This window comes from Cyanistes caeruleus, chromosome 2 (genome assembly GCF_971803275.1).
Source record: "Cyanistes caeruleus chromosome 2, bCyaCae1.hap1.1, whole genome shotgun sequence".
In the NCBI taxonomy this organism is placed as follows: Eukaryota; Metazoa; Chordata; class Aves; order Passeriformes; family Paridae; genus Cyanistes; species Cyanistes caeruleus.
This window is the reverse complement of record NC_141702.1, coordinates 48742624-48770413: the sequence shown is the minus strand read 5'-3', so window position 1 is coordinate 48770413 and position 27790 is coordinate 48742624. Positions and strand designations below refer to the sequence as shown.

The 27790-nt window shown below is 42.7% G+C and overlaps 1 protein-coding gene across 1 annotated transcript in view; it reads right to left on the bottom strand.

Annotated features, from left to right (window-relative positions):
* DCBLD1 (discoidin, CUB and LCCL domain containing 1) overlaps positions 1–20049 on the bottom strand; it is a 46709-nt gene extending 26660 nt beyond the window's left edge. The window contains exons 1-2 of the mRNA XM_086876876.1: positions 19635–20049; positions 3980–4192 (exon numbers count right to left, since the gene is read on the bottom strand). Coding sequence (XP_086733002.1) covers positions 3980–4192; positions 19635–20049 — 628 coding nt within the window. The remainder of the gene's footprint in view (positions 1–3979; positions 4193–19634) is intronic.
* Between the last annotated feature and the right edge of the window lie 7741 nt (positions 20050–27790).

The window sequence follows — 27790 nt, the reverse complement described above, 5'->3', positions numbered from 1 at the left end:
CATCTCACAAAATTAAGGGAAAAAATACCAAGCCATTAGATGGGGAAGAGATAGAAAAAAGCAAAAAAGGGGGTCAAAACAGGTACAGAAATCTGATAGAGACATGAAAAGAAGCAGACTAAAAGCAGTTCCTGTCAAACTTTTTAAACATTTATGATCCACCTTCGTAAGTAGTGCAAATTTTGTTCTTGAGAACTACAGGGCTGACATGGTTAATCTTGTTTTCACATATCCCTTTAACTAATTAAAAAATCAGAAGCTCTACTTCAGAGCTCAGTATTTTTAATATGCTCAGATAATGCAATTAACTTGAGAAGAAAAGCATTTCAGTAGAGGCTGCACCTTGTCTGCACTGTGAGATTATGCTCATATTAATTTTCTGTGGGACAAAAAACACCACATTTTAATCCAGTCAAAAGCTGTGCCTTTGAAACAGACCATGATCATCTATTTATTTCTCCTAGAGACAACCCGTGCAAAGCTGTGCTAATATTTAAATGTTTGTCAGACAAAGGTGACTCAGTTTCACCAAAACGGGTGTTAGACTCCCTTTGCTGACTGATGATTAATATTTTCACAGCTATGTCTGGATACAGAGCTAACAGCTTGAAAGAAAAGGCTTTCTGCAGGTTCCTTTCTTCGGTGAACACTAAAGAAAATAATTTGCAGAGTAATAAGATACAGTGTTCAGATGCCTTATGACTCTGGTTTCAGAGCTGCATTATGATTATTTAACTATTTATCTTTTAATTGCAATATTGGAGAAATCTAAATTCAATAGCTGCTTTCACAGGTCCATCACAGCTGAGAAGTACCAAAGGTGAGAAGAACTGTAGTGTCACATTTGTGTATTAGTTGAGACTGAGAAGGGCTTCAGCAGATCAGCATATACAACAACACTGCACGCTTTTCTAGGAATGAATCATACTCTTCTATCCATCTGCAGAATTCAAGGAATGTCCTGAACTTTTATAAAATTTGCATGTAAGTGCTCTAATCTGTAGTCGCCAACTTACAAAAGTAGCATCAATGTTCCCGCTAATATAAATCAATTAATCCCTTCATTTGTATTTCAAAGATTCCCTTTGCTGAATGGAACACAAATACCCCAAAGACAAATTGAGTTACTCCTTGCTGTATTGCAAGAATCCCTACAGATGGTTATAATGATGAATGAATCACAGTTAAATGTAAAGACTGGAAGAAATCTGAAAGGAAAACAATGTTTTATCATCTGGAGTCTTCTTCACACTAATTTTATATTTGTATGCATAATCTAGTATTTTGCCTCTGACCAATTTTCTAAGCTTTGGATATACTCCTCAACAGATGTTTGTACTCATACTGACATTTATGCTGTTGTCTTCTATGGAGCTGAAGAAATCAGCATGATATTTAAAACATATTTCCCTTTGGACCTTATTGTCTTGTAATAGCGAGCCTCCTAAATAAAGAGCAAAAGCTGCTCAGACTAATTTGAAACATAAGCAGTATTCACATTGCCAGCTTTCATACTTTGCTTTTTAGGTTTTCCTTTTTAAACCCAGGTCAGATACAGAAAACACACAAAGATTAGTTTCTAATTGCTCAGATGTTTTCAGTGCTTGAAAAATATTTTCAACTCTCCATCATCCCGTGGAAGAATTTCGATGTCTAAGGTCAGTATCTCCTTGGCCAGAGGGAAGATGTTGACCTGCCTGTAGATGTTCATGAAGAGGGAAGGGTTGCAAAGAGGAGATCTGAGTTCAGAAACAGCTGTCTAAAAGGACACAGGCTGAATGGATGTAGCAGGGCTTATTCATGGGGCTTCTTTTACTTGCATAAATGCATATTGAAACCCAAAGCTATACCAAGTCTGTTGAAAAACATGACTTAGAGAAGCTCTAATCTCATCTAAGAATTCACGTGTCTTTTAAAACATAAGCAACATCATGAGTTTATGCCTACAGAACTATTGCCACATCCATTCTGCATGGATTTGCCTCAATGTAGCATAGACACTCTATAGGTATGCTGGTGGGAAAGTCTACAGTGAGACCACAAAAACCATTACAGATGGTAGGTCTGCCTAAATTATAAAACTAGTTTAATCAGATAGGAGCAAAATCTGCTAATTGTGCTGCTCACTACTGAGAATGCAAATGACAGTCCACATGCATCAGACATTACCAGTCCGATCTGAAAATGGGTGTGGGAATACTTTAAAAAAATTAATTATGTGAACTTGATTGCATAATACACAGCTATTCTGTGCTTATAGGCTGAATAACTGCAGTATAAACGATGTGAAGATGATGCCTTCAGGCTGATCTGTGAGAAGCCAGAATTTCAATCAACATGCAAGCTTCATTTTTCACTTAAAAAACAATATATTGATTTTTCCCTGTTTCCAAGAAGATCCTTAGATTAGAAATGTCAAGGCAGTATCGATAAAAATTATTCAAACATATGCTAATGCAATAATAACAATAATAACCACCTATTTCTTACTGCCAAGTAGAGACAGACAGCTTCAGGTGAACACAACTCATTTCTTAGTTATGAAACTGATCACAGAACCATAGAATGGCTTGGATTGTAAGGCATCTTGTAGAGCACCTAATTCCAGCCCTCCCTGACATGGGCAGGGACCTTCCATTAGATTAGGTTGGTCAGGTCCCCATCCAACCTGGCCTTGAACACTTCCAGGGATGTGGCATCCACAGCTTCTCTGAGCAACCTGTTTCAGTGCCTCAGCACACTCACAGTGAAGAAAGAAACAAATAACATTAAAAAATCCCAGCACACATGAACAGAGATATTCCTTATGCCTCAAATCAAGCTCTCTGCAGGCTTAGATATCAGCATGTCACTGCCCACTCTTAGTGAAGGTTGTTTCAAATTGTAATACCTCCCCCATGAGAACAATAATTACCTTTACCTTCCTTTGTGAGCAAGCCTTTAATACCTCACTTGATCTTCTCTTACCAGATGAGTGATAAGCCTATCATGCTGATAAATGGAAGGCAATCAACCCTCCTTACTACTAAGATATACTGTGAGATCTCATCTTTGGAGAACCACATACTTTTCTGAGCCAAGCAGTGAGGTGGAAAACCTGCAGAGGCTCTGTGCAGCTCATATCTTCATCACATTTTTCCCTTGAATCCTGCTTGCTAAGTCCAGCGCAGCACATTTAGCCTCAGCTGACTGAAGGGCTGCACAGCCCACTCCCAGCAGGAAAAAAATTATGAATTTTCAATTCAGGAGTTCATTCCCACATTGCAGAACTCCTTGCAGCTTTGAATTTAAATTGGATTTCTGAAAAAGGGTGCATGACTTGAAAATCAGTTTGACTCTTCTAGAAAGTGCAGATCAAAAAATTCAGTGACAATTGGCTGGGAAAACCATTTTGAGGAAGGCCTCAGGTTCTCCCTGGGGAGAATCTTGTTGCCGTTATGATTGTTTTAAGTGCACAGCTGTAGCAGATTATTTGTTTATCTTCCTGTGCAAATCTCTTACAGGAGCACAGTCTGGCTGTATGCATTTAATATCTGCAAGTATTAAAGCCTGTACATTAGTAAGGTGGCTAACAGCTAGCAACAGTAAAGGTTATCTCCTCTCTGAGCCACGGACTGCCTAGGAATAGAGACACACAATTTCCCATCTTTGGCTAGTTTGTGAGGAAGCTTTTCCCCTACACAGAAGGGAACAGGGCTGATACAGATCTACAGACTTGCTGTACCTAAACTGCTATGGTCCACAGGTGTGGAGGCAGAGCTCTCAGGACTGCTGTGCCGGAGCCCCGGCAGCCCCTCTGCAGCACCTCAGCCCTGGCAGCACTACACACAGCGGGACAATGGCTTCCCACACAGAGAACAGAACACTTGGATACAGAAAGGACAGGACAAAGGCTGACATTACCTGCATTTTGCTAAGCTGCCTTTTACTCACACTTTTACCAGCTCATGCATCGACCGTGGCCTTGTCTCTTACATACCGTGCAATGTTGAAGAGCTCTGGATGGTAAGGTAGCTGGACTCGCATTTCTGTGATTCTATATCCAGGTCTCCAATTTTCAAGATCAGGCGTTTTCCTGGAGGCACTTGGATTTTCTTTTCACAAAGGGTGTAGTTTGGGTATGTCCCAGGATAGTTCTTGGATGCCAGTGTCCCACTGTCTTGATACATCACTGTGTGCCCACATCCATCCCCTGCAGTAGGAGAACAGAAAGGAAGAGAAACAGAATGAATTTCTCTATTAAAAAAATGTAAGAAAATACTGGCTATATAATGTCTCGTGCACTCTTCCCTTTTAAGTAAGTATTTTGCAATATTCCACCTCAGTGTTGTTGTTGTTGGAACACAGGTAATTGAAATAAATATAGTCACATTCCTCTTGTAAAACAGTAGAAACTGGGGATGGAAACACTCATGAACTAGAGTGTACTTGACAGCAATGTACAGACATTATCTCTCTGGCTTTCTGCTTTATAGCCAAACCCTACTAAATCCCTGAAGATGCAATTCCACCTATAAGAAGCAGGATCCTTCCTTAAGTAATTTTCTCCCAGTTATCAGTCAGCATTTTATTTCCATAGTAATAGCCATCACAGAGAGGGTAACTGAGTCATACCTGAAAGCACAGACATGATTTAACTGCGTACTATCACAGACCTGACACATCTTATTTTCTTCTTGTTTTTCTCGTGCCTCTTGCACAATACTAACAGCACAGGGGACCAGGAGAAGACACAAGAGGGACCTCCAATGTGGGGTGTGCACTGTTAATGGTACACAGGCTAGTTTGCAGCAGCATGCCCAGAAATGCATGTGCCACTGCCTCTTTGCTCAAGGGGTGAGGGTAGGGGTCCTCAAAGTGTGTCTTCACGGCACTGTATGGGAGCCAGCCCGGCTTTGGAACCTTTCCTTGGTGGAGAGGCATCCGAGGAGCAGCTGCAGCAGATCAGAGGACAACAGGAAAAGGCACATGGAAATACACAGGGGGATGCGTGGACTGACATGGAAAACAGGAAGCATCCACAGAGAGGGAAGGAAGCAGGTATCAGATAAGAGACCTTGACTACTAAAGGAAGCAATTTTTACTGAACTATTTAAAAAGCATACTAGTAACTTAAAATTTGTTTACCAAAGCTTAAGCCGTTTTGTTCTGCTCAATCTTCCGAATAATGGAAACACTTGTGACAGTGGACTAGTGTCATATACACATAGATATTTAACAGGCAGTCCTCAGTTTCAGGTCATTTAGGGCATAGGCATACTTTCCACAAGAGTCTTGCATACTGTTATCCTTTATCTTGGCAAAACTGAAACTAATCCAAGAAGTGTTAATAAAATAAAGAAACCTGCTGGGAATTCACAATGTTCACTTTAACTACCCAAAATTTTCATTTTGGGGATATCTTGGTTAAACTGTTTCGGTCTGTGCCATTTTATTTACTATCTGAATTTCCTTCCAAAATCATTAGGAACAACAAACTTAAGGTTTGATAGGATTATTTAAAAAGGAACAACTAGGAATGAAGTGTTGAAAAAGAAACATGCCATACCAAGGGTGGGGGGGGGAAGTGGCATGCTGTGCTAAGATAAGCTCCAAGCTATCAAACTTTGACTTGCTACCGTATAATTACACTGCCATTTCATCCAACTCACTCAACTGCTTTTTCACAAGCAACCACATTTATTTTGAAGCTTTGGCATTACTACTAGCTTTGTTGCCTGTTATTTATTTTTGTCATGGGTTCATGCTGGGAATAGAGGTGAATAGAAGACACAGATCCAAAATTGTATCACCATAAAACATATTCAATATGTATTTTTCAGATTTCCTTTTTCACATGCTTTAAAAACATCTGTTGTTCAGATTTTTTAACCGAGCACTATTGATTTTAGGATGCCTAGGAAAATACTCAAGATGAAAGAAAGGCAAGCTGGCCTTATAAGAAAAGCACCTTTTAATGGAAATTTTTGGCAACAGAAATGAAGATATAAAGAACATTATAGTAGATGAGCTGTCAACTTTCTGAACAAAGAGAGGTGAGTCAATAGAGGTCTAGGCAGTGTAAAACCAGATCACTTCCAGCAGGACACAGGACAAACCTTGATGTCCATGTAGCCAACTGCTGTGCAGTAAAAAAAGAGCTGCCCATGGCCTTTAATTTAAACTGCATGTTTCTAAGTGTGAGAATTTATTTTAGCTGGAATAAAGAAACTACAATATTGAGATTTGCTTGCAACTTATCCTTATTAGGGAAGCAAAGGAAAAACAAAGGGAAAGTTACAGAACCACATGGGGATGAGTTCCTTAAAATGGAAAGTCCAGTGTTCACATAGACTTCACCTTACTGGGCTATGTTCTGGCCTCTGTCACCTTTGTACAACACCAAAGATCTTTTGTGGTGCAAAATGCTGCTCAAAAGACTGTAAAGACCTTGCTATCATGATAAGACCCTGACAACTGTCCGTGTCACAGAGCCTTATATTTCTGCAGAAAGTGTCCAGGCAAAACTGCATGAGACACCTCAGCCTGCCATCCTCCTCTGTTAAGGTTATACAAGGTCTTGTTCCTAGGGAAACTCCTTTTTTTTTGTGTGTGTGTGTGTGTTAAATCTGCCTTTGAGTGTGAGCATTAACACCAGAATATCTTTTGAGCTAAGAAAGCATAAATGCTATTTTCTGACTTTTCACTGGTAGAGCATGGCCATCCAAACACTCCAGCTGAGGAGAGGAAGGCTCAGCATCAACTTGCAACGTCCCTTGCTGCCTCAGTTCCGCCTGCCTGCCATGAAGCAAAACCTAATGATAAAAGCTTGTTTGCCACAAGATTCGAAGTAATGTCCAAAAAGTCAGACCAAGTCCTAGTAACTATTGTTTCTTACAAAGAAAGCTGGCTGCAGCTCTGAATTCTGAGTTTCTCAGCAAGATTAAGATTTTTCTTTGCTCTGGTGCACTGAAATTTGCTGGAAAACACACCCTAAAGAAAGGGTCAGAAAGTATAGAGGGAAGGTAGAATAAAGCTCAGGATCTGACAATTCAAGGAGTGAATTAATGACTAAATGTTAGTAAAAAACTCACAAATATCACTGAATAACAAGGGCTCAGAAATGGAGGCAAGCTGTAAGGAATTCAAAGTATATCCCTAGTCACATTATCAAATGTAAAAAGTGAGCAATAGTGTCATTATTTTTGTTATTATTTTCCACAGGAAATTTTGATTTTCAGTAGAAATGTGTTGGCTAAACTTAGAATACACTGAGTCAAAACCACGACTCCTCGTCCTTATGAAACCTACAGTTTCAACACCTGATGTCACACACTTTTCTATAGGCACAGCCCTTCTGCATGGAAATATGTTTATTTAACCAGTCAGTTTGACACAGACTTTCTTGCTGACACTAAATTTTCACTTATCATTACTTCTGAGAACTGTTTTCTATCACCCCATTTGGCAAGAAGCTGGCAGCCTTGCCTCAGACATCCAGGTTTCATCACTGGACGGGCGCAAAGCAACATATTTGTGCACAAGGTACTAAACAACCAGAGAATCTAAACCTACTCAGATTAATAAAATCTTCCCCCAGCACCAGGAGGTATTGAAAACACATCAAACATGCTTTGTAGAGCACATTCCCACGGGCATTTGAATCAAGACCAAGATCACGATCTCTGAATTGTGGGCGATCACCTGTTGGCCTACATGCAGGTTGTACCAAAGATCACACAGCACTGAAATTAAGGCTGTTTACCAGAGATAAAAACAATCTCCCATGGCAGGTGATGGAAAGAACTCCCCAAGAAGAAAGAACCACAATTGGCATCTTCTGCCATAGCAGCCGGCACGCCACTCACACCTTGCCCTCTCTCACAGGGTGTTCACCAAGAGCAGTGTGTGTTTGTAAACCCAAACCCAGGAGCCCACCAGAAGACACCAGCACATGTGGATGTGGAGAGGGCAAGAGGAGATATCAAGGGGCTGGCAGATATCCCCACCCTCGGACACACATGGATGGGCTAAGGTGGAGAAGTATCTCCAAGCACCTGTGTCTGGGCCGGGTCTGACCGTGGCTGCTGGCACACAGGGAGGAGGGCCCCCTCCAGGATCTAACCTGCCAGGAAGGACAGAGGTGATGGAACCAATGCCCACAAACAAGTTCTGGCCCCATCCTACGAAGCTGCCTGGGACACAGCCCCTGAGCTTTAGCAAAATGGTGGTAGTGCCAGAAGCAGCACACAAGATGATGCTGGTTCCTTCAGGTACCCTCCTATCACCCACACCCACCTGACTGGACTGACTCTCTCCTTCCATCCCCTCCTAGGCCCAGCACACAAGTTCAGCCATGGTGTGTCACTCCTCTGCTCCCTGGGCTTTTCCAGCCCTTGGCTGCACACACATGTGGATGCACACAGTGCCTTCATCCAACCACTCAGAACATTCCTTTCTGAATAGGGAAAAGGCTACAGTTTTTCACATCAGTGCTATATAAAGTTTCCACGTGCTACACCTTTCAGAAACATGTTGATTTGGCCAACTCCAAAACAGCTACATAGTATGATATCAAAGCATTTTCAAAAGCATTGCTACAATATCCTGGCAGTAAACAGCTGCCTTTTTCATCCTTCTGATTCACCCTCCCGAAGCAATTCATAACAGCCTTGGACTCACTCCAGTGCTAAATACGCGTTATACCTAGGCGTGATCACGCACTCAGCCTGCGGCACCCTGCCCTCTTCCATTCCATTGGATGAGCCCTGTGGGGCCCCAGCATTTCCCACTTGGTCTCCCTGGTTACAGACTACTGCTACCTGGTGTCCCTTGGCTGCCCACTCTTTCCACCAGGATGGAGTTCCCCCCAAAGCAACCTTACTTCCCTCCCGGCCTCTTCTCTCCCATTTCTTCATCCTTTTGAAGATCAACTTCACAGTGGTGCTTGGGAGAAGGCAAGCTCCTCCTACTCCACATGGAGGACAGGGAATAGAGCTGTTGGGAGCTCATGGCCTGTCCTTTACACTCCTTCCTTTAAGAGGAGACCAAAAAACTGGATTTGAATACCTAAACACTGAATTCAGCCAAAACCCCCAGCATTTTCTGAAGAGCCACTGCAGCAAATGGACATGGTCAAAGGGAACAGAATGCCACTGAGTCAAGGCTATGGCTCTGAGAGCTTTGATGAGAAGCATCACAAGGAGAAAAGAGATTTGTCTCATCTTCCACATTGCTTTCACTGAAATAATAACTCCAGCTTATTAAAAGATACAATAATAATTGAGTCAAGGAGCTTTGCATCTGTGCTTTAAATAAGATTTGAGTTATGCATAAGAACAGTTAAGTATCTTAAAAAAACAACTCCTTCCAGTCAAACCTGTGCCCTCTCTGCTCACATGGGATAGGAGAAAAGAGAGAAAATCCAAGCTTTCTTGCCAGATGCCATCCAAATCCACCAATGTGGTCTGAAAACACTTTGTTTTCATACAGTAACTTTAACCTTCATCACTAACAGAACCTTGCACGCTGCAAACACAAATGGGTTCACGCCTTCACTGCTTTCTGAGGGGATGGAGTAAAATGCAGAGTTAAGTGCTTCACCTCTAACCTCTCTGCTGCCAAACCTGGGTCAAGAGCATCAGCTCTTTGCTGTGCCATTATAACAGAAGAGGCACCTCTGCACAACCAGGACCTAAACCCATCACTTCTACAGAGAATGGTGAGAGCTTTCTGCTTTTCCTGGCAGTGAGCTCAAACAAAGGGTAACACCACAGCCCTGAGGCACTGGTGGGCAGGTGAGGAACCCCAGTCACCCCCCCAGCAGTGTGATTCCAGAGCCACAGGCACCATGGGAGAGGTAGAGGGAGAAATGGACACACATTTGGGGATTTCACAAGCCCCTGGATTCAAGGCAGGTACCATTTACACCAGCCAATCAACTGGTTGAGCCCTGCTTCAAAAGTATATAAATCCAGGTTTTTTTCAGAAGTCCAGCTTTATATCCTTCACAGTATTTTGTGACTGCAGAAAAAACTATTTTCAAATGAAAGAAACCATTAGAAATTAAGGCAAGTCTAAGGAAAAAAAAAAAAAAGTGGCTGTCATCCTCCATGGCCTTCAAATTAGTATTAATATCTTTTTAAGGGAAAAAGTCTCCCACATCACAGTATGCCCTGTTGCAAAAGGAAAAAGAAATACCATGTACATATTTTCTTTGACTTGCATTTTAATTTAACTCCATTAGGAAGTCAGGAAACATTTTATCCTTTGTACTCCAGCAGTTCCTAAGGACACTAATTTTGCTGCCCAAGCTAACCAAGTGGTGGCTGGCAGGAGCGCCAAGAGCAGGAAGGGAAGGTAGAGCAGCAGAAGAAACAAAGCAATACTGTGGAGTGCTGATTTTGTTGCCCAAATTATTTACTTACCAGCTTCAAAGGGATGCAAAAGGAGAAGGAGGTCAAACCAACCGCAGCACGTTTTCCCCTCCTCTTCACAGACATTATTTACTGTAGCGTCCCTCTTAAAGCAGAGACGCAAAAGAAGCAAATGACCTCCAATTGGTTCCGCCGTTCCATAAATCACAAATTCCCACCACGTGCCCAGCTGCAATCACCCCCACAGCCATTCAGACTGTGGCTGGGAACTGGCTTTCCTCAGGATGTCCCCTGCAGCCAGCCTCAGGAGATGCTCTGCCTCAAACATATGAAAAGTTATTTTGGTAACTAGTTGGATTGCCATCATCAAGTAAAGAAAAAAAACCCTGACAACCCTTCTGAATGTCTTCTCTAGCAATGTAGCTTACATCCATACTACCATTTTTCAAAGCTTGAGTTTTTTAGCAATTGCAACACAGCCATCTGGGAGTAGTGAGGGAAGTCTTTCCAGCTACATGGCAGTGACTTTGCAGGATTGCTACAACTGACCTGGGCAGCCTTTACAACCCCAGAAACCTCTCACCTTTGCAGAAGTTCACAGACAAATATATATCAAGATCTGAGATTTTATTTATTTAGCTGTTAAAAGGTCAAAAGAAAGCAGATACCTCCTTATAAGCAACTTCTATCAACAGCAAGCCACGTCCACTAAGAGCAAACTTTACACTCAGCATGCAGGTTAGAAACCTGAACGAGTAGTAAAGCCTTTCTTACACTAACACAAATGTGAATCACGATCTAGTTCCACTATCTGTGCATATGCACATATGCAATCTGTGAAAGACAGGCAGTACCAGAGTACATGTCAAAAATAAGTATGTTTTAGTCACTGCTTCCAGGACTTAGGCACTCTACCCAAATGTAGCCCGCCAGAGAAGCGAGCTTCAGTACTGGAATTTGCTTTTCAGCACTCTAAATACAGCACTCTTGAGCTTGTGGGTGTGAGAAAACTTCTATGCCTTTTTAACTGCTGAAACAAAAGAGATTTGTAATTTATTTATTTACTGCATAGCTTAATTTAAATATTTTTCAATGCTTTCCTTTTATGAAGGTGGCATACCGCTGCGACTGACCACCTCAACATCTTAGTGTTGTGCAGGTTTGGACAGATATGAGGATGGAGCTACACAAGTATGGAAATTTCAGAGGAATCTTAGAGTCCCATTTTTGCAAATGGGAAACTGATTTTTTGTTTTCTAAATAAATAAATGATTACTATGAGATACATGATTGTATTACACACCTCAAGTGCAGAGAAGGCAATGAGTCCATTGCCAAGCACTTCTTGTACCTGCATGCTCAGAAAGAACCGTGAAGGACTATAAATAAATAGGAAGATGGCCACATTCCTCCATCAGCCACCCATGCAGGGTAACTCAGGACCCTGGTGATGGCTCAGAGCTATGAAGACTATGAGGAGCAAATATCCCACAAACAGCAGTTTCCTCCCTGACCCTCTACCTACAGCATCCCATAAATGTATCAGCAACACAGGGCTGGAGCTCCCTCCTACCCTGTGCTGGGCTGTCCCTGGACTGAGGGGACATTCTGCCACTAGGGCATCTCCTCCAGTTCTGCTGACTTGAGGCAAACATGAAGTTGGATTTTTATTAAGGGCTTTTCAGGCAAAGTGGGAAATGCTAATCTTAACTAAGAGTCATATCATATATATGCAAATTGTTTGCTCTACTTTCTCCATCTGTTTTCTTCCCAGGTTTTTCTCTGCGCTGTGCTTTACTGGAGATTAACTTACAGTATATTGCACCAAATTTGGACTGTGTGGGAAACATATGCTGCAAGCTCAAGGCCAGACTCGAATATTGGGTTGCACAGGAATAGGAATATTCACAGCAGTGCTAAGGACTGACAAACCCACAGGGACAGGAAATTCAGAGACACCAGGGTAAGGAGAGGCTGAAGCAGAGCTGTTCCAGTTACAGTAGCAGGTGGGAAGGCAAGATTTCAAAACAGTTTTAATTTGGGCAAGAGGAAATGGCTGAACATGATAGAATTAAACCACACACTCCCCTTATTTTAATATGCAATTACCTTGTTAGTGTGATACAAGTTGAGCAAGATAGACAGTTATCAATGATGGAGGATGTTCTTTTTTTCTAGAAACCAAACTTGTCCTGACTTACTTGAAAAACCACGTATCCTTCTACGCCTGTACGCCTAGGTGGAATATGCAATTTGTTAATAAGAAAAGACAAAAGAAAGGATGCTACTTTTCTCAAAGTGAGTTATACAAACACCCCATTATTCCCAAGGTGTAAATCAACAAACATCCCAAGAGAAAACAAATTATTTTGTAATGGAAACAATAATTGTCATTTATCAGCAGAAAAAAGTTTTTTTATGTCTTCTGACTCAGTGAATCCAGTGTCTAAGGAACTATTTCCTCCATGATTACTGTGAACTAACAACAAATAGTTTCTTGCAACTCCAGTAGAAATGAAAGCAAACTTTTACTGAGCTAAGATGAAGAAACAATCCAGGAACTCTAATCTGATACACTGAAAGCAAAAAATGCCACATTAATGAGTCTGCATAAAAGGTATTTGTATATGGATGTGGAAAACAGCAGAGAGGAGTGTATTTTATGCCACCCTGTGTACACCACTTATGCTGAAACTCCGTAATTCCATTTGGACCAGATTTTTTTCAATTAGCAGTAATATTAAACAATCACATTCTCAACTTTTGAAACAGGATACAGCTGAAAAGTCTGAACAGTTTTTCATTCAACCCGAGAGTGAATCTCTCAGTGTAACTGCTTAGTTTATTTTGATACAGTTTTATTTTGCTTTCCACCTACAAAACACAGTCAATTAAGTTTCATCAAAAAAAAAATAGTGGATTATTTTCAAAACACAAGCACTAGAAAGGACCATGAGTTTAAACATGTCTCTTCTGTCTGTGCTAAAACACTACTAGATAAGTAAGAGCTGATTCCTTGGGTCTGAAGATGTTAACACTTAAAACCACTCACAAAGCCTTCAGTAGCTCAGAGGCATTTGAACTTCAATTCCCCTGTAGCATGCTGACACAAGAAACATGGGTTAATACAAACCCCTGCCTTTGGGAGAAAGCTGAGACAAAGACAACAGCTCAAATGTGAGCCATGGACCTTGCTGCTAAAGCATCCCAGCAGAGGGAGACCCACAGTATACCTGGATCTATTTTACACGTCAAAATATATTTTTGCATACCTGGAGGACAAAGCGTGGACTTTTGTTGTTGTTGTTGTTATGAGTTCATTTTACAAGTGAGGTGCTCCTGACTATCAAGTCAAAACAACACACCAACACAGAACTGGTGTGGCACCAGAGCAAAACACGAGTCATTTCAGGCAGAAGCCACACATCTCATTTCTGCACAGTTACTGCAGCTGCAACAACAAAGCTCAGGCACGTAACAAAGCCATTCTGTTCGGGTGGGTGAAGAAACCCACCTATGTTTCCAGCTTTTTGAAGTCTCTGCTGCCACTCCATGAAGAAAAGTTTTGTTTGATTTCTGACAGGACACACACAGGCCTTTGTATAGCATGAGGGATCACATCCAGAATTCCCCATGTGTTTTTGCAATTTGAAATAAAACAAACAAACAAATTTTTTATTCAGTAGACATGAACATCTGGAAGATGACATCAACATGACTTCAACTTTAATGTCAAAGCATTAGACTGAAATCCAATATTGTTGAACAATTTGTGGTGGAAATGCCAGAAACTTGAACATCATGGAACAAAACCGTGATGGATATGAGGTTTCTGCAGTAACTGAGGGAAGAAACAATGTTTTAGAGCTTAACTAAATGCCCGATGAACAGCAATGTAATTACAGATGCAGCTTGGGCTGAAATGCGTGATACTAAATATGAAAATGAACACCCAGGTCTGTTACAGTGCGTGCTGCTGTGAGACCCCAGAGAGCGACCTGTGTCTCTGAGCCCCGAGCACACCGTGGGAAATGCTGGCCATTTTAGATGAAGGGATGGGCTCTCGTCTGGCAGTCCAACAACTGCTCTACTGAACACAGCCTTGACTAGGTGCAGGGACAGGAACCAAGGGTTGGGCTCAGGGTTAAATATGGGGAAAAAGGGGTGGATCTGAGGGTTGAGGCCCAGTAGGGAAAAGTGGTGCAGGGGAGTGGATAAGGGTTGGGAGAACCAAGGGGATAACAGGGGTGGAACAATGAGGCAAAACAGAGCCAATGGGGGTTAAGGGAAGGAAGCACATTCTAGGAAGAGTACATGAATGGTAAATGGGGGCTGAACAAGGGTGACATCAATCCCCACACACTATGAGAACACCAGAACACAAAAGGCACCAACATGTGGCTGCAAAAGGCGCATGGGATGGAGGCCTTTTCTTACTCTGTTCTAGAGGGGAGTCTCTCCCCTTTTGCCTCTGCCCCTCCAGGGTTGATGCATTTTGGTGGCAGGCTGCTGGGCCTCCACACTGGTCCTGTAGGAGGCCTGGGAACTGGGTTTCTAACCTTGCCCTGCTCTGCTTTCCCCATTTATTCTCCTGTCCCTCATCATGTTTGGCTCAAAAACACTTTCTCTTTGCTCTTTGGAGATGGGCAAATACTGCACAACATGGGTGCACTTATCCTTCTCCATGCCTAGGTGAGGGAGAAGAATTGAGCTGCCGTCACACAGCAATCCCATCCCATCAGGGAAAGGGAAATAACTAATACAGACACACTGGAACTGAGAATCTTGCTCAAAGAGGATGAGAAAGTACCAGCACCTCAAAACTAAGCCTTCTTGTCTTGGAAGGAAACTCCCGAGAGGCAAGTTCTGGCTCTGTCAAAATTAGGGAGAGACGCAATGAAAGACCAAAATGCTTCCTCTCCTCAAAACACTCAGCTCCCAGGCCTAATTATACAGGATCAACAATCCTAACCATAACTACTGGCAGCCTCTCTCTATGTACAAGCATACAGCCAACCTCAAAAATGTGGCTTTAGCACTCACACAATTTTCACAGACAAAAATCAGTTTAATTAGATAGTTTGTAATTTCTTTTGAAAGCAAAAATGAAGCTATCTGTATACTCTTAAAACTAGTCAAACCACTATCCTTTTTTTATTTAAGCATCACTATTAGCTTGTCCCAGTTTGAAGTTTCCCACTCCCAGTTGTAACACTAATTAAACCTTTTGGGGAAGTGGTGTGCTCATTCTTATGCATTGCTATTAATATTTTTTATTGCAGTTAGTTGGGATCCAACACCATTCCACTGAATCCAGTCAGAAGGATTTTATTTTGATTTTGTCTGGCTTGTTTTATTCTTAGCAGATGGTGCAAACCCATATGTTGATGAGTACATGCCACAGGAGAGCATCTGATCTGATACAGCCAGCCCCAAACTACATTGATGTCTATGCTGAGGACTTCAGTGCCTGCCACCACACAGGACCACACTTCTCATCACAGTGTGAGAGCTCAGATGGGCTTTCAAAACTATACTAATCCTGGTACCTAAGATACTTTTGAAAAGGTACCTTAGGCATCTCTACACAGGAGCATGACTGTCCTCAAAATTGGTGTTTTTTCCAAAGTAATTTTTGCTGCACTACTCACATAACTCAGACAGACTAAAGGTGACACAGTTTCGATAAATATAAATTAATATATTTTTGCATATGCAAATGAACAACTAATTTTCATGAAATATGATTCAACAGCCACGCAGGTAACAACTTTCCCAAAGCATCTTTTTCTCCCTGAATTGTCAGAGAGACTCCTGCTGCCCTCCCTGTCTTTGAATTTGTTTGAAATACATCCCCTGATAACCTAAAGAGAAGTACTTATGAAGAGCTTAGAGCTATTTATAGCAAAGTCTGTGTGACTGAAAACATTGCAGTTTTCTTGTGGTGGATACGCGCATTGCTTATGAACTGCAACTGGAAAACTGTTGCCTCCCTCTTTAGCAATTCTAGTCAGCATTCCCAAGGCAAGAGAGAAGGAGCCAAGGAAGGAAACAGACATAAGGACAAAAAGCAAACAAACTGAAAATTTACCAATCGCTTATATTCAGAAACTGAAGTGGGGGGTGAGGGGTTTGGGTAGAAGAAAGACTCATCTCAATCTGCATTTCAAACTGCTGGAAATGGGCATACAAAGTGGATTACCATGATCACACCAGTGTTCTTCAGCAAGGGTTTTGTTCAAGCCCCTGAGAACAGGCATAATCTCTGGTAATTACTGGATACACTGTTGTCACACTGAATAACAGCCTTTCCTCAAAACATATAAAAGTCTGCTCCCCATCGATTCTTCCGACTGGGCATTGGGTGCAACTGCCAACAGATCCAGGAACACAGCAAGCACAGCTCACTCCTGGATGCTGATCTGCAAATCCCACATGAACTACTTTCATAGCTGTGTTTTATTTGAAGTGAAAATAAACGAGGTACAGCAAGAGCAGTGGCTTAAATCTTGTACTTAATAGATTAAAATCCCCATTCCTCTTATGCCTTCCTACAAACAAACAACCTTCGGATCAGTTTTAAGTCCTACTGTATGGAAATGCAATAGAAAATGAGTCGGAACTCTGAAAGACTCAGATTCAACTCTGATTTCTGCTGCCCACAATTACATGGTTCAAGGTCTTGCTCAACAACACCTGAAGAAAAAACAGGGAATGGTGAAAGGCAAAGATAATGCCCTTCTGTCTTGGATTCTAACCGCTGGAAGAGATTTATAGAAGAGATACCAGGATATGGGATGGCTGTGTGAGGTTGGCAGACAGGGAACAAGATATGTTTTGCAGTTGTCAGCAAAGAACTGGCAACTGAACCCCCAAGAGAAGATCAGTGTACAGAAGAATAAAAAGAGAAAAGAACCACCTTTTATTATAACTCCCAAAGCTATTTATTACTCACGGACAGTCATAGATGCAAGTATTTGTTCCAGGTGAGACCTACTAAGCCTGTAAATATTTTTTAATTAAAGTAATTTCCCTTAACACTCAGCCTTTCTCATTACCATTTTATGGACAACAAAATCCCACATTCATATATTCCTCGGTCAACACACACATTTAACATATTTTCAAGAACAAAAAGAGTGTTGACACCCAGACTCTACACAACCACAATCAAATACGAGCCACTCTCTGAAATAACTGAACCATACTTAAAAAAGGCTCTTTCCTTAATTTGAAACTAAAGTAAAAGAACAGAAGCTATAACAGCCGCTTCATCCTCGTTCTGTAGCACCCCTCAAGAAAAAGTTAAGAGGAAGGCTGTGGTGGTTTAAACTACCACAAAGGTAAAGGCTACATGTTATGTAGTCAGCTCATGAGGAGTCAGAAAAATGTAATGCTTCATTTTTTTAAAATCAATATACTTAAACCAGTGCACCTTTCTTTGAACCAGCTGGTGGGAAACACCAGTGGTGACGAGATACAGAATTATCTGAAACTCGAGCCTGATTCACTCTGGCACTTCTCCTGCTCCATTACAACTTTTAAATCAAGTCAAGAAGCTTGTGTAACAGGAAGTTTGTATCCACTTATCCTTATCTCCTTTCTCCACTGGTGTGACTTTAGAACACTTAGCCTGCCCTAATTTATAGGGTAATAGTAATAAGCAAACACAGAAGAACTTCCCCCATGGAGAAATTAAGTGGAAGGGGGGAATCAACATCTTTTCTGCTTTCTAGACACTGGACAGATTATCTTTTAAATTTGAGTTTGGTCCAAAGAGAACCAGGCAAAAGAGTATTTGTGTTTCCATTCTGTTGATTCGATAGTAGAAATAATTTTAACATGAATAAAAAAAAAAAGTGCTTTTACCAATTAATTTGGGAATATGGACAAGCAGGGACATTCGTACTTTCTACAGTGTCATTGTACACACCAAAACCTCGTGAAATCCCAGCAGACTTATTCACTTGCTCCCCAAATGACTTTCCTGGTGCCATCGAGTGAGGGACAAGCATTGGTGAAAGAGGAAATAAACAAAAAAAACCAAAAAAACCCTCAAAGCACTGATGAAAAGAGGGGATTAAGGGAATGTTTTCTCTTTGCTACATATGTTTCCTGGAACGTATCAGATTGGAATCCCAGCACTTCAAGGACAGAACTGCAAAGCGACCATGAAGCTGGCAAGTGGCAACACGACTCATACCAACTTCTCCCTTCTGTGGAGATGCATTATCAGAAATCTCTGTTAATAGGAGGCTATGGGAAGAATCAGGCGAAATACTTTCTGCCAATGCCTGTATACAGCTAATTCACAGCGCTGGGCTCGGGAATTTGCAGCCAAGTCGGAACGCTAATACAGGACTTCTAAGTTATCTGAACGCATTGACAAGCTCATTATGATGCTTAGTTTCCAGTATTACCGATTTTATCGGTAGCTGCCAGTGAAGTCTTCTAAGACGGATGCATCAGGCCACGCAATGCAACAGCCAAGAGGCTGCAGCTCCGCAGCCGGAGAGGTCAGCTCTACTGGTAACTTACACAGGAAGCTTAAAAACACAGGATAAAGAGAATGGTACCCGCACTCTATTTGCGACAGACAGCACTATCACAAAAAGGCTCGTAACATCTCCTGGAGATGCCTACGAAACTTTGTCCCGGCAGGAGTTATGGGCATTTCGCTTTCTCCCCGAGGCAGTGGGAGAGCAGAGCAGGCTGTAGGCGGCTGTGGGACAGCGGCTGCGGGCCCCGGCCCCGGCCGGAGCAGACGCGGCGCTGCCGCTGACCGAGCGCCGCCCGCCGCGCCCGGGGCTCCCGCCGGGGCTGAGGCGCGGCCACAGGCGGGCACCCAGGTGGCCTCCCCCTGCCTCCTGCACGCAACTTGCCGGAGACTTTTTCGCCGCTTGTCTGACTTATTATTTAAAAAAAAAAAAAAAAAAAAAAAAAAAAAAAAAAAAAAAAAAAAAAGAAAAAGAAAAAGAAAAAGAAAAAAATAAAGAAAAAAAAAAGTCCTAATTAACAAAGATCAAGAAACTCATAGTATACATTTACCGTAAGGCTGGTTACCACTTTAATCTCGCAGCTACTCAGACACAGGGATAAACCCGGCGAGGATTAACCAGGTCAGCTATATACAGCCCTGAGAGCAGCTCAGGCTACGCTCCCGCAGAGCGGCGAGGGGAGGACGGCGGGGGTAGCCCGCAGCACCCCTCCGCTCGCCCCCAGCGCGGGCAGCCCCCGGGGCCGCGCCTGCCGAGCCTCCCCGCCCGGCCCCGGACTCACCCAGCGTCTCCGCCCGCAGCCAGAGCGGGGCCGAGGCTCCGAGCAGCAGCGAGAGCAGCAGCGAGGGGGCGGCCCGCGCCCCCCCGGCGGGGCCCATGGCTCCGGCTCTCGGCGGGGCGGGCAAGGCACAACTTCCCCACTTCCCTCCTGCTCCTTTCTCTTCCTCTCCTCTTCCTCCTCCTCCTTCTCGCTGGGGCGGCTCCGGAGCCAGCCCGCGCTCCGGCGGAGGGGGGCGGCCACCTCCCGGCATCCTTCTGCCCCGCAGGTGCTTCTGCGGAGGCGGAGAAGGGGCCGAGCGGGGCTGCCTCTGGCCCCGTGCCCCGCCGGGCTGCAGCGCTGCCGCCTCCCGCCTCCCCGGCCTGGGGCTGGGGGTGGAGAGAGGAAACGGGAGAAGGGGAAGCGCCACTATTCCCATTGGGCTGCCGCTCGGGGTATCTCCTCCTCCTGCCGCGGACCGAGGGGCCGGCGCGGCCCCGCCGCCCCCTCCCCTCGCCGAGCGCCGCTTCTCCCACCCACCGCCGCTCTGGGGTGCTGCAGCGGGGCCGCGGCGTGTCCCCGAAGCCCTGCAGCCCCCAGCATCGCCTGCGAGCCCCCGAAGCTGGCAAGCCGTGTACATGCCCGCATATACACACACACACACACACACCCTCGAATATAGGTGTATGTTCTTGAGGAAACGGGATTATTTTGCCGTTTGCAGGCTGATTCCCAGGCGTCGCTCCTGCTGGCGGGGCGGGAAGGGACGCGGGAACGAGTGGGGCAAGCGGGAGTGTCCGGCCCCCTCAGCACAGCTGGGGTCGCGATCCGGCTTCTCGGTCCCGAGGAAGTCTTTCCATGCAGGTTCGCAAACCGTATGCTTAATCTGTGCCAGCATTGTTTGCTACAATTGTGGGCTGAGTTAAATAGGAGTTTTCTAAAGTGCGCCGTGGGCATCTCTCTGGGTGGCGCCTTGACTGTCCGGCTGTGAGGAAACCTGTGGCACAGAGAGGGCTGCAGATGCACGACACTGTCAGCTGTCGCAGGAGACACGAATGTTAAGCAGGCCCCAATGGTTTGCCTTTCAAAAGTACGCTGGAGAATGGAAGGTGGGCTGTCTGACTCTGTACAGCCTTTTCGGGGATGGGTTGCTGTGAGGCAGGTGGATTCACACCGCTGGCAGGTCAGGAGCACTGTGCTGCTGTGCTAAAATGAAGTACAGAGTTAACTGGTATGTCAGAGACAACATTGCTAGATTTTATATTATGTTAGAAAGAGTCGAGTTTGGTAAACCTTTATTCTAATTGAGCTCTTGTTTTGTAAGTGTTAATGTCTGTTTTTTAACTTTTCAGACACCATATGTGATCAGGCATATTTTTTGCCATGTACCCAGTACATTATATTCTTGGTGTATGTATTTAACACACGTTGTTAGTATTTGAGACTTCCCCTTCTTTCAAAGGAGAGTTTGAAATCTAGACTAAACTGTTAGAGATGGAATAAGGCAGAGGGAGCGTTAGTGCAGCAGTTTGGTGGTCAGACTAATCCCCACTGGATTTTGGCAACAAATGCCAGCATCCTTCTGGATGAAGGAGATTGGGATGGGTCACTCTCTGCAAGACTCTGAAGGCTGAAAGACTTTTAAAGAGGAGTGTGTCCATGTGAATAAATGTGGCCTGTTCTTGTAGTTGTCTCATAGATTGTCAGGAGAAAATCCATACAAATGAGGGTGATTATGGAGACAAAGGGGCCAGAAAGTCAAACTCTGCCGCAGCCTCAAGACTGGATTTAAAGACCCCACAGAAGTGATGAAAATATTGTGGTCCTGGAAAATATTTTTTCCAGTACCAAATTCTGGTTCAAAACCTACAAATGAGACTCAGTATAAATGGAAACATGAGGGAGATGCATAGGATAATACATATGTTGCAAAACATATATCATCTTTGAAAGAGTGGTAGTTGTTGAAAAGCCATATAACAACATATGAGTGTGCATTGTTTTGTATTAGTCTCAGCAGGGAATCAAAACCAGTCGGTCCTACAGGGATTGGTACTGTGAATCATACTGGTTTGTATTCCATCAACTGAGGTCTAGAATATATTCTCTAGTAATACTGCCAGGTTCTAGTTATATTTGTTAAGGGCTATGGTAAGTATGGACAGAAGAGTCCTGCAGGTCAATCCCAACTAGCCTCAGGGATGCTCTGTGTACTTCGACAAACCATCTTTAGTGATCTCGAGCAATTTAATGTGCAAAACGCTTTGCCATGGAGCAGTGCAGATAATGTCACTAGTGCTGATCTCTCCACAGGACTTGGATGGCTGGTAATTGGTAGAGGCAAGTTAGGAGCCTTGGAAGGCCAAAGTGGTTTTTGCCTGTCACACACTTCTAGGAGGCTGAGAACAAGAGGGAAGGTAGGTTGGTAGATACCCTGAAAGGAGGCTTTCTTCATCTCCTGGGCACTGGAGGGTTGGCAGTGCCCTCTGAGACAGAGAGATAATGATTCAATTCACAGTTATTTTTATTTCAATGATTCGTAGTGAAATGATAAGTCATGCCCTTGAGACTGGGGCTGTAAAATATCTGGGAGTGGTATTTGTTTTCCGCTCATGGCCAGTAAGGAGAGTGCTGGTGGAGGGAAAGCATGCAGGCTGCCTTCTCAATCTTCTCACCATGCTGGGCTCAGCCGCAGCTGGTCGCTTGTCCAAGGCCACGTGCTCCCTGTTGCAAACCTGTAGTGCTCAGAAGTAGTAGTGCAGGGGGAAGCCCTGCTCCTCTCCCAGGTGCTGGAAGCACAGCTTTCCTGTTGACTTCAGCAGGATAATAATAACAATGCAATCAGTGAAGTAGCTTCTGTATTATTTATTTTGCTATTAAATTCTCATTACTATGCCCTCTCTCTGTCAGTTTTCAATATGCTGTAGGCAAAGAACTTACTGTCAGCTTCCAAGATTAAATAATCATTAAGATGAATGAAATAGTTCATAGCTCTCAAAGTTGCTATTCAGAAGGAGGACTGGTGTAACCCTTGTCACATTGCTACACTGGTTCACGTGTACTTTTCCAAATTTCCTTTTGTAAGGAGGAGAGTAAAATCCAGCTTTCAAATAAATCTAGTTTTAAAGGCAAGTGTTTTAAGGCAAAAGATTAGTTCAGAAAGAAGGCATACATTGAGCTTGACTAATACATTGTCACACAGTGGGAGCTTCACAACAGGAAAATTCCCTGCCAAACCACTTCTGACAGCTTAATGCAACTGATTTTAGTCACTAACACTGATTTAATTTGGAAGAGACCTGATTCACCCAAACACATGGCTACTTTTTAGCATGAACATATGCCTTTACAGGTAGTTTTCCAATGGTATGAGTTAGGACTATTTTGTGTGTTGCAAATGGTATTAACTGAGTCACCTACAACTAGATAATGTGTCTCATCGCTCATTGTATGGATGCCTTTACTGTGCAGCCACCTGCAAATGAGCAATTGAGTTTTCACTCCACAAACCTTTGACCTCAGAATGAAGAAGCAGCGAGTGAGGACTTCAGGATAAAATCAGCTCAAAACACTTTAGAAGCTGGATGGTCAGTATGGGGACATACCTAGGTTTCATTTGTAGACTTGTGCAGTCTAGCTTCATGGATTTACTTTCTTTACCTGTACTTTTCATATACTGTTGCATAATTGTATATAATACACAGAGAAAGAGCTGCTTCTGAGCAGACCTAAATCATCTGGTGAACCTTTGTGTTCCTCGTGTGATGCTAAACTGGTAGTTTGTGTGGGGCAAGGGGCAAGGGAGGGAGGAAGAACACACCACAGATAGGCTTCACCTAAGCTTATCTTGCAAACTTGACACTGTATATAGCCTTCCTTTCAAAAGCATCTTGTTCTGTATAGGTTCTAGGAAAAAAAATAGAAACCAAAAACTTAATTTATACAAAGAGGTTTAAGTTTCATCTTAATGGAGCAGTCTCGCTTTTGTGCAGCTAACAGGAAAGTTTGTGTTCTTAGTAAATGGAAAGCTTTTTCTTTGCATTGAAGAAGGGGGAGGTATTGAAAACACAGTGAGATGGAGAGGACCCGAGGTTACAAATTACAAAACTCAAGAACAATTCTAGACATTGAGAGCTATGTTAATCTCTTCATTAGCAGAAGGATAGCTTGCAGATTGAGAGGCCTTTTAGCAGTCTTTATACATGGGCCGGGTTTTGCATTTTCACTGGGTCAAAAGCAAATGGTATAGTGGATTTACAGGATAAAGCTGAGAACAAAATGCTGTGGTTGCTGGTCTCTGTGTATTCAGGGATGGTGATCTGCCAGAAGTGTATGTGGTGGTGTTGTGAATTCATATTGTGATACTGACTTTTCACAGTGGTTATAAAAAAAAAAAATAATCAGAAAATAGAACACATAAAGTAAAATCATGAAATGTGTCTAGATGCAACATTTGTATACACTGTGTGAGGAGTCCTCTCTGTTAAAAATGGTCAGACTACAGCAAAGTCAGTGCTACCACAAGGCTGTAGCATGGCTTAGGTAGTCTAGCAAATTCCTTGAAATATACATGAATTATTCTGTATATGTAGAGTATTTTATGGGCACGATGCTCTATGCTTTGTTTTTATTATTGGAACCTAAGGCATTGCCCATGGAGCAGCACAGACATTTCAGCCTGTAAAACACTACCCTCCACTAGGGTCTGCATACCATTAAACCATGAGAAAATGGACTGATCTTCAGGACTCCTCTGAATATTCACCTAACTACAAAAAATTTTGCAGTTTACCCATTGCAAGTAGAAAAAAATCTACCCATTTGTAGTAGACTGTGGGATTGTGCCCTCCTTCTCAGAGCTAGCCTGGGTTCTGGGAAATTTCATGTTAGCAGCTTCCCTCCTTGCTAAATGTTAACTCTCCAGGTGTGAAAATGCCCAGGAGAGAAGGAGTCGGTAAAATAACATTACCACTTTTCAAGTAGTTCTGAGCAAGCAGCTAAGAGGATATCATGACCGAATGCTTCCTCAGTACTTTAATGCAAACATGAGGCAAGAATCAGACAGAAGAAAAATCTGATAGAAGAAACAGTTTAGCTTTCACTAGAGCAGGCCACTGCCTGCACCTGTATGGATGAGTTGGAACCATATAGTGTCATTATGTAATTACACTGGTAGCAAAAATCCCCAGGGGGGAGAGACCATAAATATTCTTGGACCATAAGAAAAAGAAATTGCAGGCAATAAATTCTGGGAGAGAAAACTAAACTACAGCAGGCTTCAAGACTTTTGTCTTTTCAGCGGCTGAGAAGTAAAGGTTTTGTCAGGGTGGGGGTGATAGCAGGGCTCTTCCCAGCACTGGTTAGGAATGTCTATGGGATAATTGGATGCTGAGAGGCAGCCTCATTCACTGCAACAGCAGCAGTTGGGTGTAACTCTAATGAGAGTCATATAGGGGATGAATGTGCACTTTTCATCACTTTAATTGCTGTAACCTATCCAATCATGACACCTATTATGATGTAATTATGAGATCAAGTTGAAGACTAATCATTTGTCCCACTGCCACATATTTTGCAGTTTCTCACAGCTGCTTGGTAGTCTTAGGTCATAATTTTTCATACTTTCAAGGAAAAAGAAATAAAGTTGCTAATCATCTGGATTTTGAAGACAATCAACCAAATATGCTATGCTGCTGTCAAGAAATATGGAGCAGAATGTTCCTTTTCATTTAAACATATTGTTTTAGGGTTGCCTTGAAAAATATTATGATCTAAGGATTCATGACACTGTCAAAACAGTAGTAGCTTATAACTTAGTGGTTGGCAGCATCCCTGGTCATTGTCAGTGACAAGCTCTGATAGATTGTACAGGTGTTTTAAAGAGTCTTTGTGTTTCTGCAAGGTATTAGTCTGTATACTCTTAAAAAATGTCAAATTTTGCCCATTAATACATAGGTACTATGTAATTTTTAACGGTAGCATGCTTGGGATTTTCAAGAGGAAGTTCACAGCTGAATTTGCACAGTCTGCATTTTTTTTTCCATGGGAAACAAGGAGTTTTAATCATTTGCTCGTGTTTATGAGGTTGCATCCAAGTAGGAGCTAAGAAGTTACTTGTGCAAAATATGAAGCAATCCAGTGGTCACTTCCAGGAATAACAAATTATGTTTGAATTATATATATTTTAAATAAAGTTGGCAATTGATCTAGCTATAACCTTTCCCAAAAGGTGTGGAGTAATGGGAGATGAATGCAAGTAAGCAGGGCTTGATAATTTCTAATACAGAGAGTGTTCCACTTACGTACACTGGAGAGGGCAGTTTATGTGCTGTTTTATTGATCATGATATCCCTGGCTGTATAACTAAGAGGGCTGAAAGCAAATATGAGCTGAGTGACTGCTTGATTTAAAAGAAGTCATCCAGTTTATTCCAGATCTAGCTCGTCTTCCTTATTTCAAGTGTTCATGCCATGATGCAATTTTTTTGAAGGGTATGATATGAACGCAGGCTGAAAGTCTCAGGAGTTGAAAAGTAAGACCTTCTTTCTCCTTCAGTTCATTTGTTTCAAGAGAGAGGGATGCTTATTATAATAATGCTTATTAATTTAGCAATTATGATGTGTGGGACTGTGGTCCCTCCCCCCACCCCGTTCTCTGTGCAGGCCCTGTGGAAGTCTGCACAGAAGTAAGCCAGTTATACAGAGTGGAAGCATAGCTCATAAATCTGCAAGAATCATTATGTATGGAGAAAAAGCTTCTTGTGCAACTTTTCTACATAGCATTGGCCCACTACGCCAATGAATCACAAGGTCAAATTCTTGTAATTCATTCTGTCACAGCTGTGGATCACAACTGTAGTGATCTTAAACTACAGTCTGTAGTTTAAGGATTCTCTGTGAATTCCTTTTGAAGCCAAGCTATTTATTAAATGTAAAAGCCTGATCAAATGTAAACTGTCTCTGTCAAAAAATTTTTTTCCTTTTTGCAAATAATTAGAAAAATGTGAGTTTGAGTGAATATCTTCTCATATTTTAATATTTAATTACATTAATTTTAATGTACTATTGTGCCTGTTTATGAAATACAAAAGATTAGAGCCTGCTTTAGGTTCCTTGTGAAAGATAATTGCAAAACAGAAAGTAAATACAGCATGTTGGTGAACACTCAAATCAGTTTTGAACATTCCTTCTTCATATGATAATAAAAGATCAGTAATTGAAATTTGTTGCCACCTGAAGTTAGGTTTGTGTGGACAGTATAATTTCTCAGATATTCCTTCCCAAAGCAAGAGCTCTTAGCTTTCTTATTTTTCCATTAAGGATACTGTATTCTTAATTATGTCAGACATGCATACTGGTAGTTGTTCTAGGCCTCAGAGTTCATAAATGGTCCTAAAGGCCTTTTTCCAAATGTGATATGCATAGTTAAACCCAAGTTAGGTCTGCCTCCAAGACTTAAATTCAACCTGTATTTTAATATTTTGCTCTATATCCAGTATGGAATTTGTCCACTAAAATCCGATGTTCTTACCCTCATTCCCTTGAGCATGATGAAGGTTTTGGTGCAGAGTGGTGGGGTTGGGCTGACTGACCATGCAGATCCAGCCCAGGCATTCACCTCCTGTGGGCTGCTTGGCTGCACAGGAGAGAGGTGTTATAGCCAGGGCCGGGCATTCACCATGTGAGCAGCTCTGCTGCCTTAGTTTCTAGCTCCTGCTGCCTGGGCATGTTGAGTTCCCACACTAAGCGTTATCTATCTAATATACGTTTGTCCCCAATACCTTAAAAGAGTCTGAGTGAGCCCTTCATGGCTTCATTCTCCAGTGGATGAACAGTGCTGAGCATCTGGGAACAAGAAAACCTTTATCTGTCATGACCAGCAGCGGCAGAGAATAACTGTTTGTGGCCAAAGTCCCCGTAACAAACCCCACCCAGCCACAGTTCCTCGTGTGCCCAGAGAATCAGGCAGCCTCACAGAGGACATGCCTTGGGACACTTGGGATTAGTCTGGCACAAAAGGATGCAGGATGCACACCCAGAATGCCAGATGGTGAGCATGGTGTTGGTGCAGTCAGCCACAGCTAAGATTGTTATTGTCTGCTCCAACCAGGCCAAAACTAACCCTGGTAATAATTACCTGCTCAGCTTCTGCAGTTACCTCTTCTCTCTCTCTCAAAGACC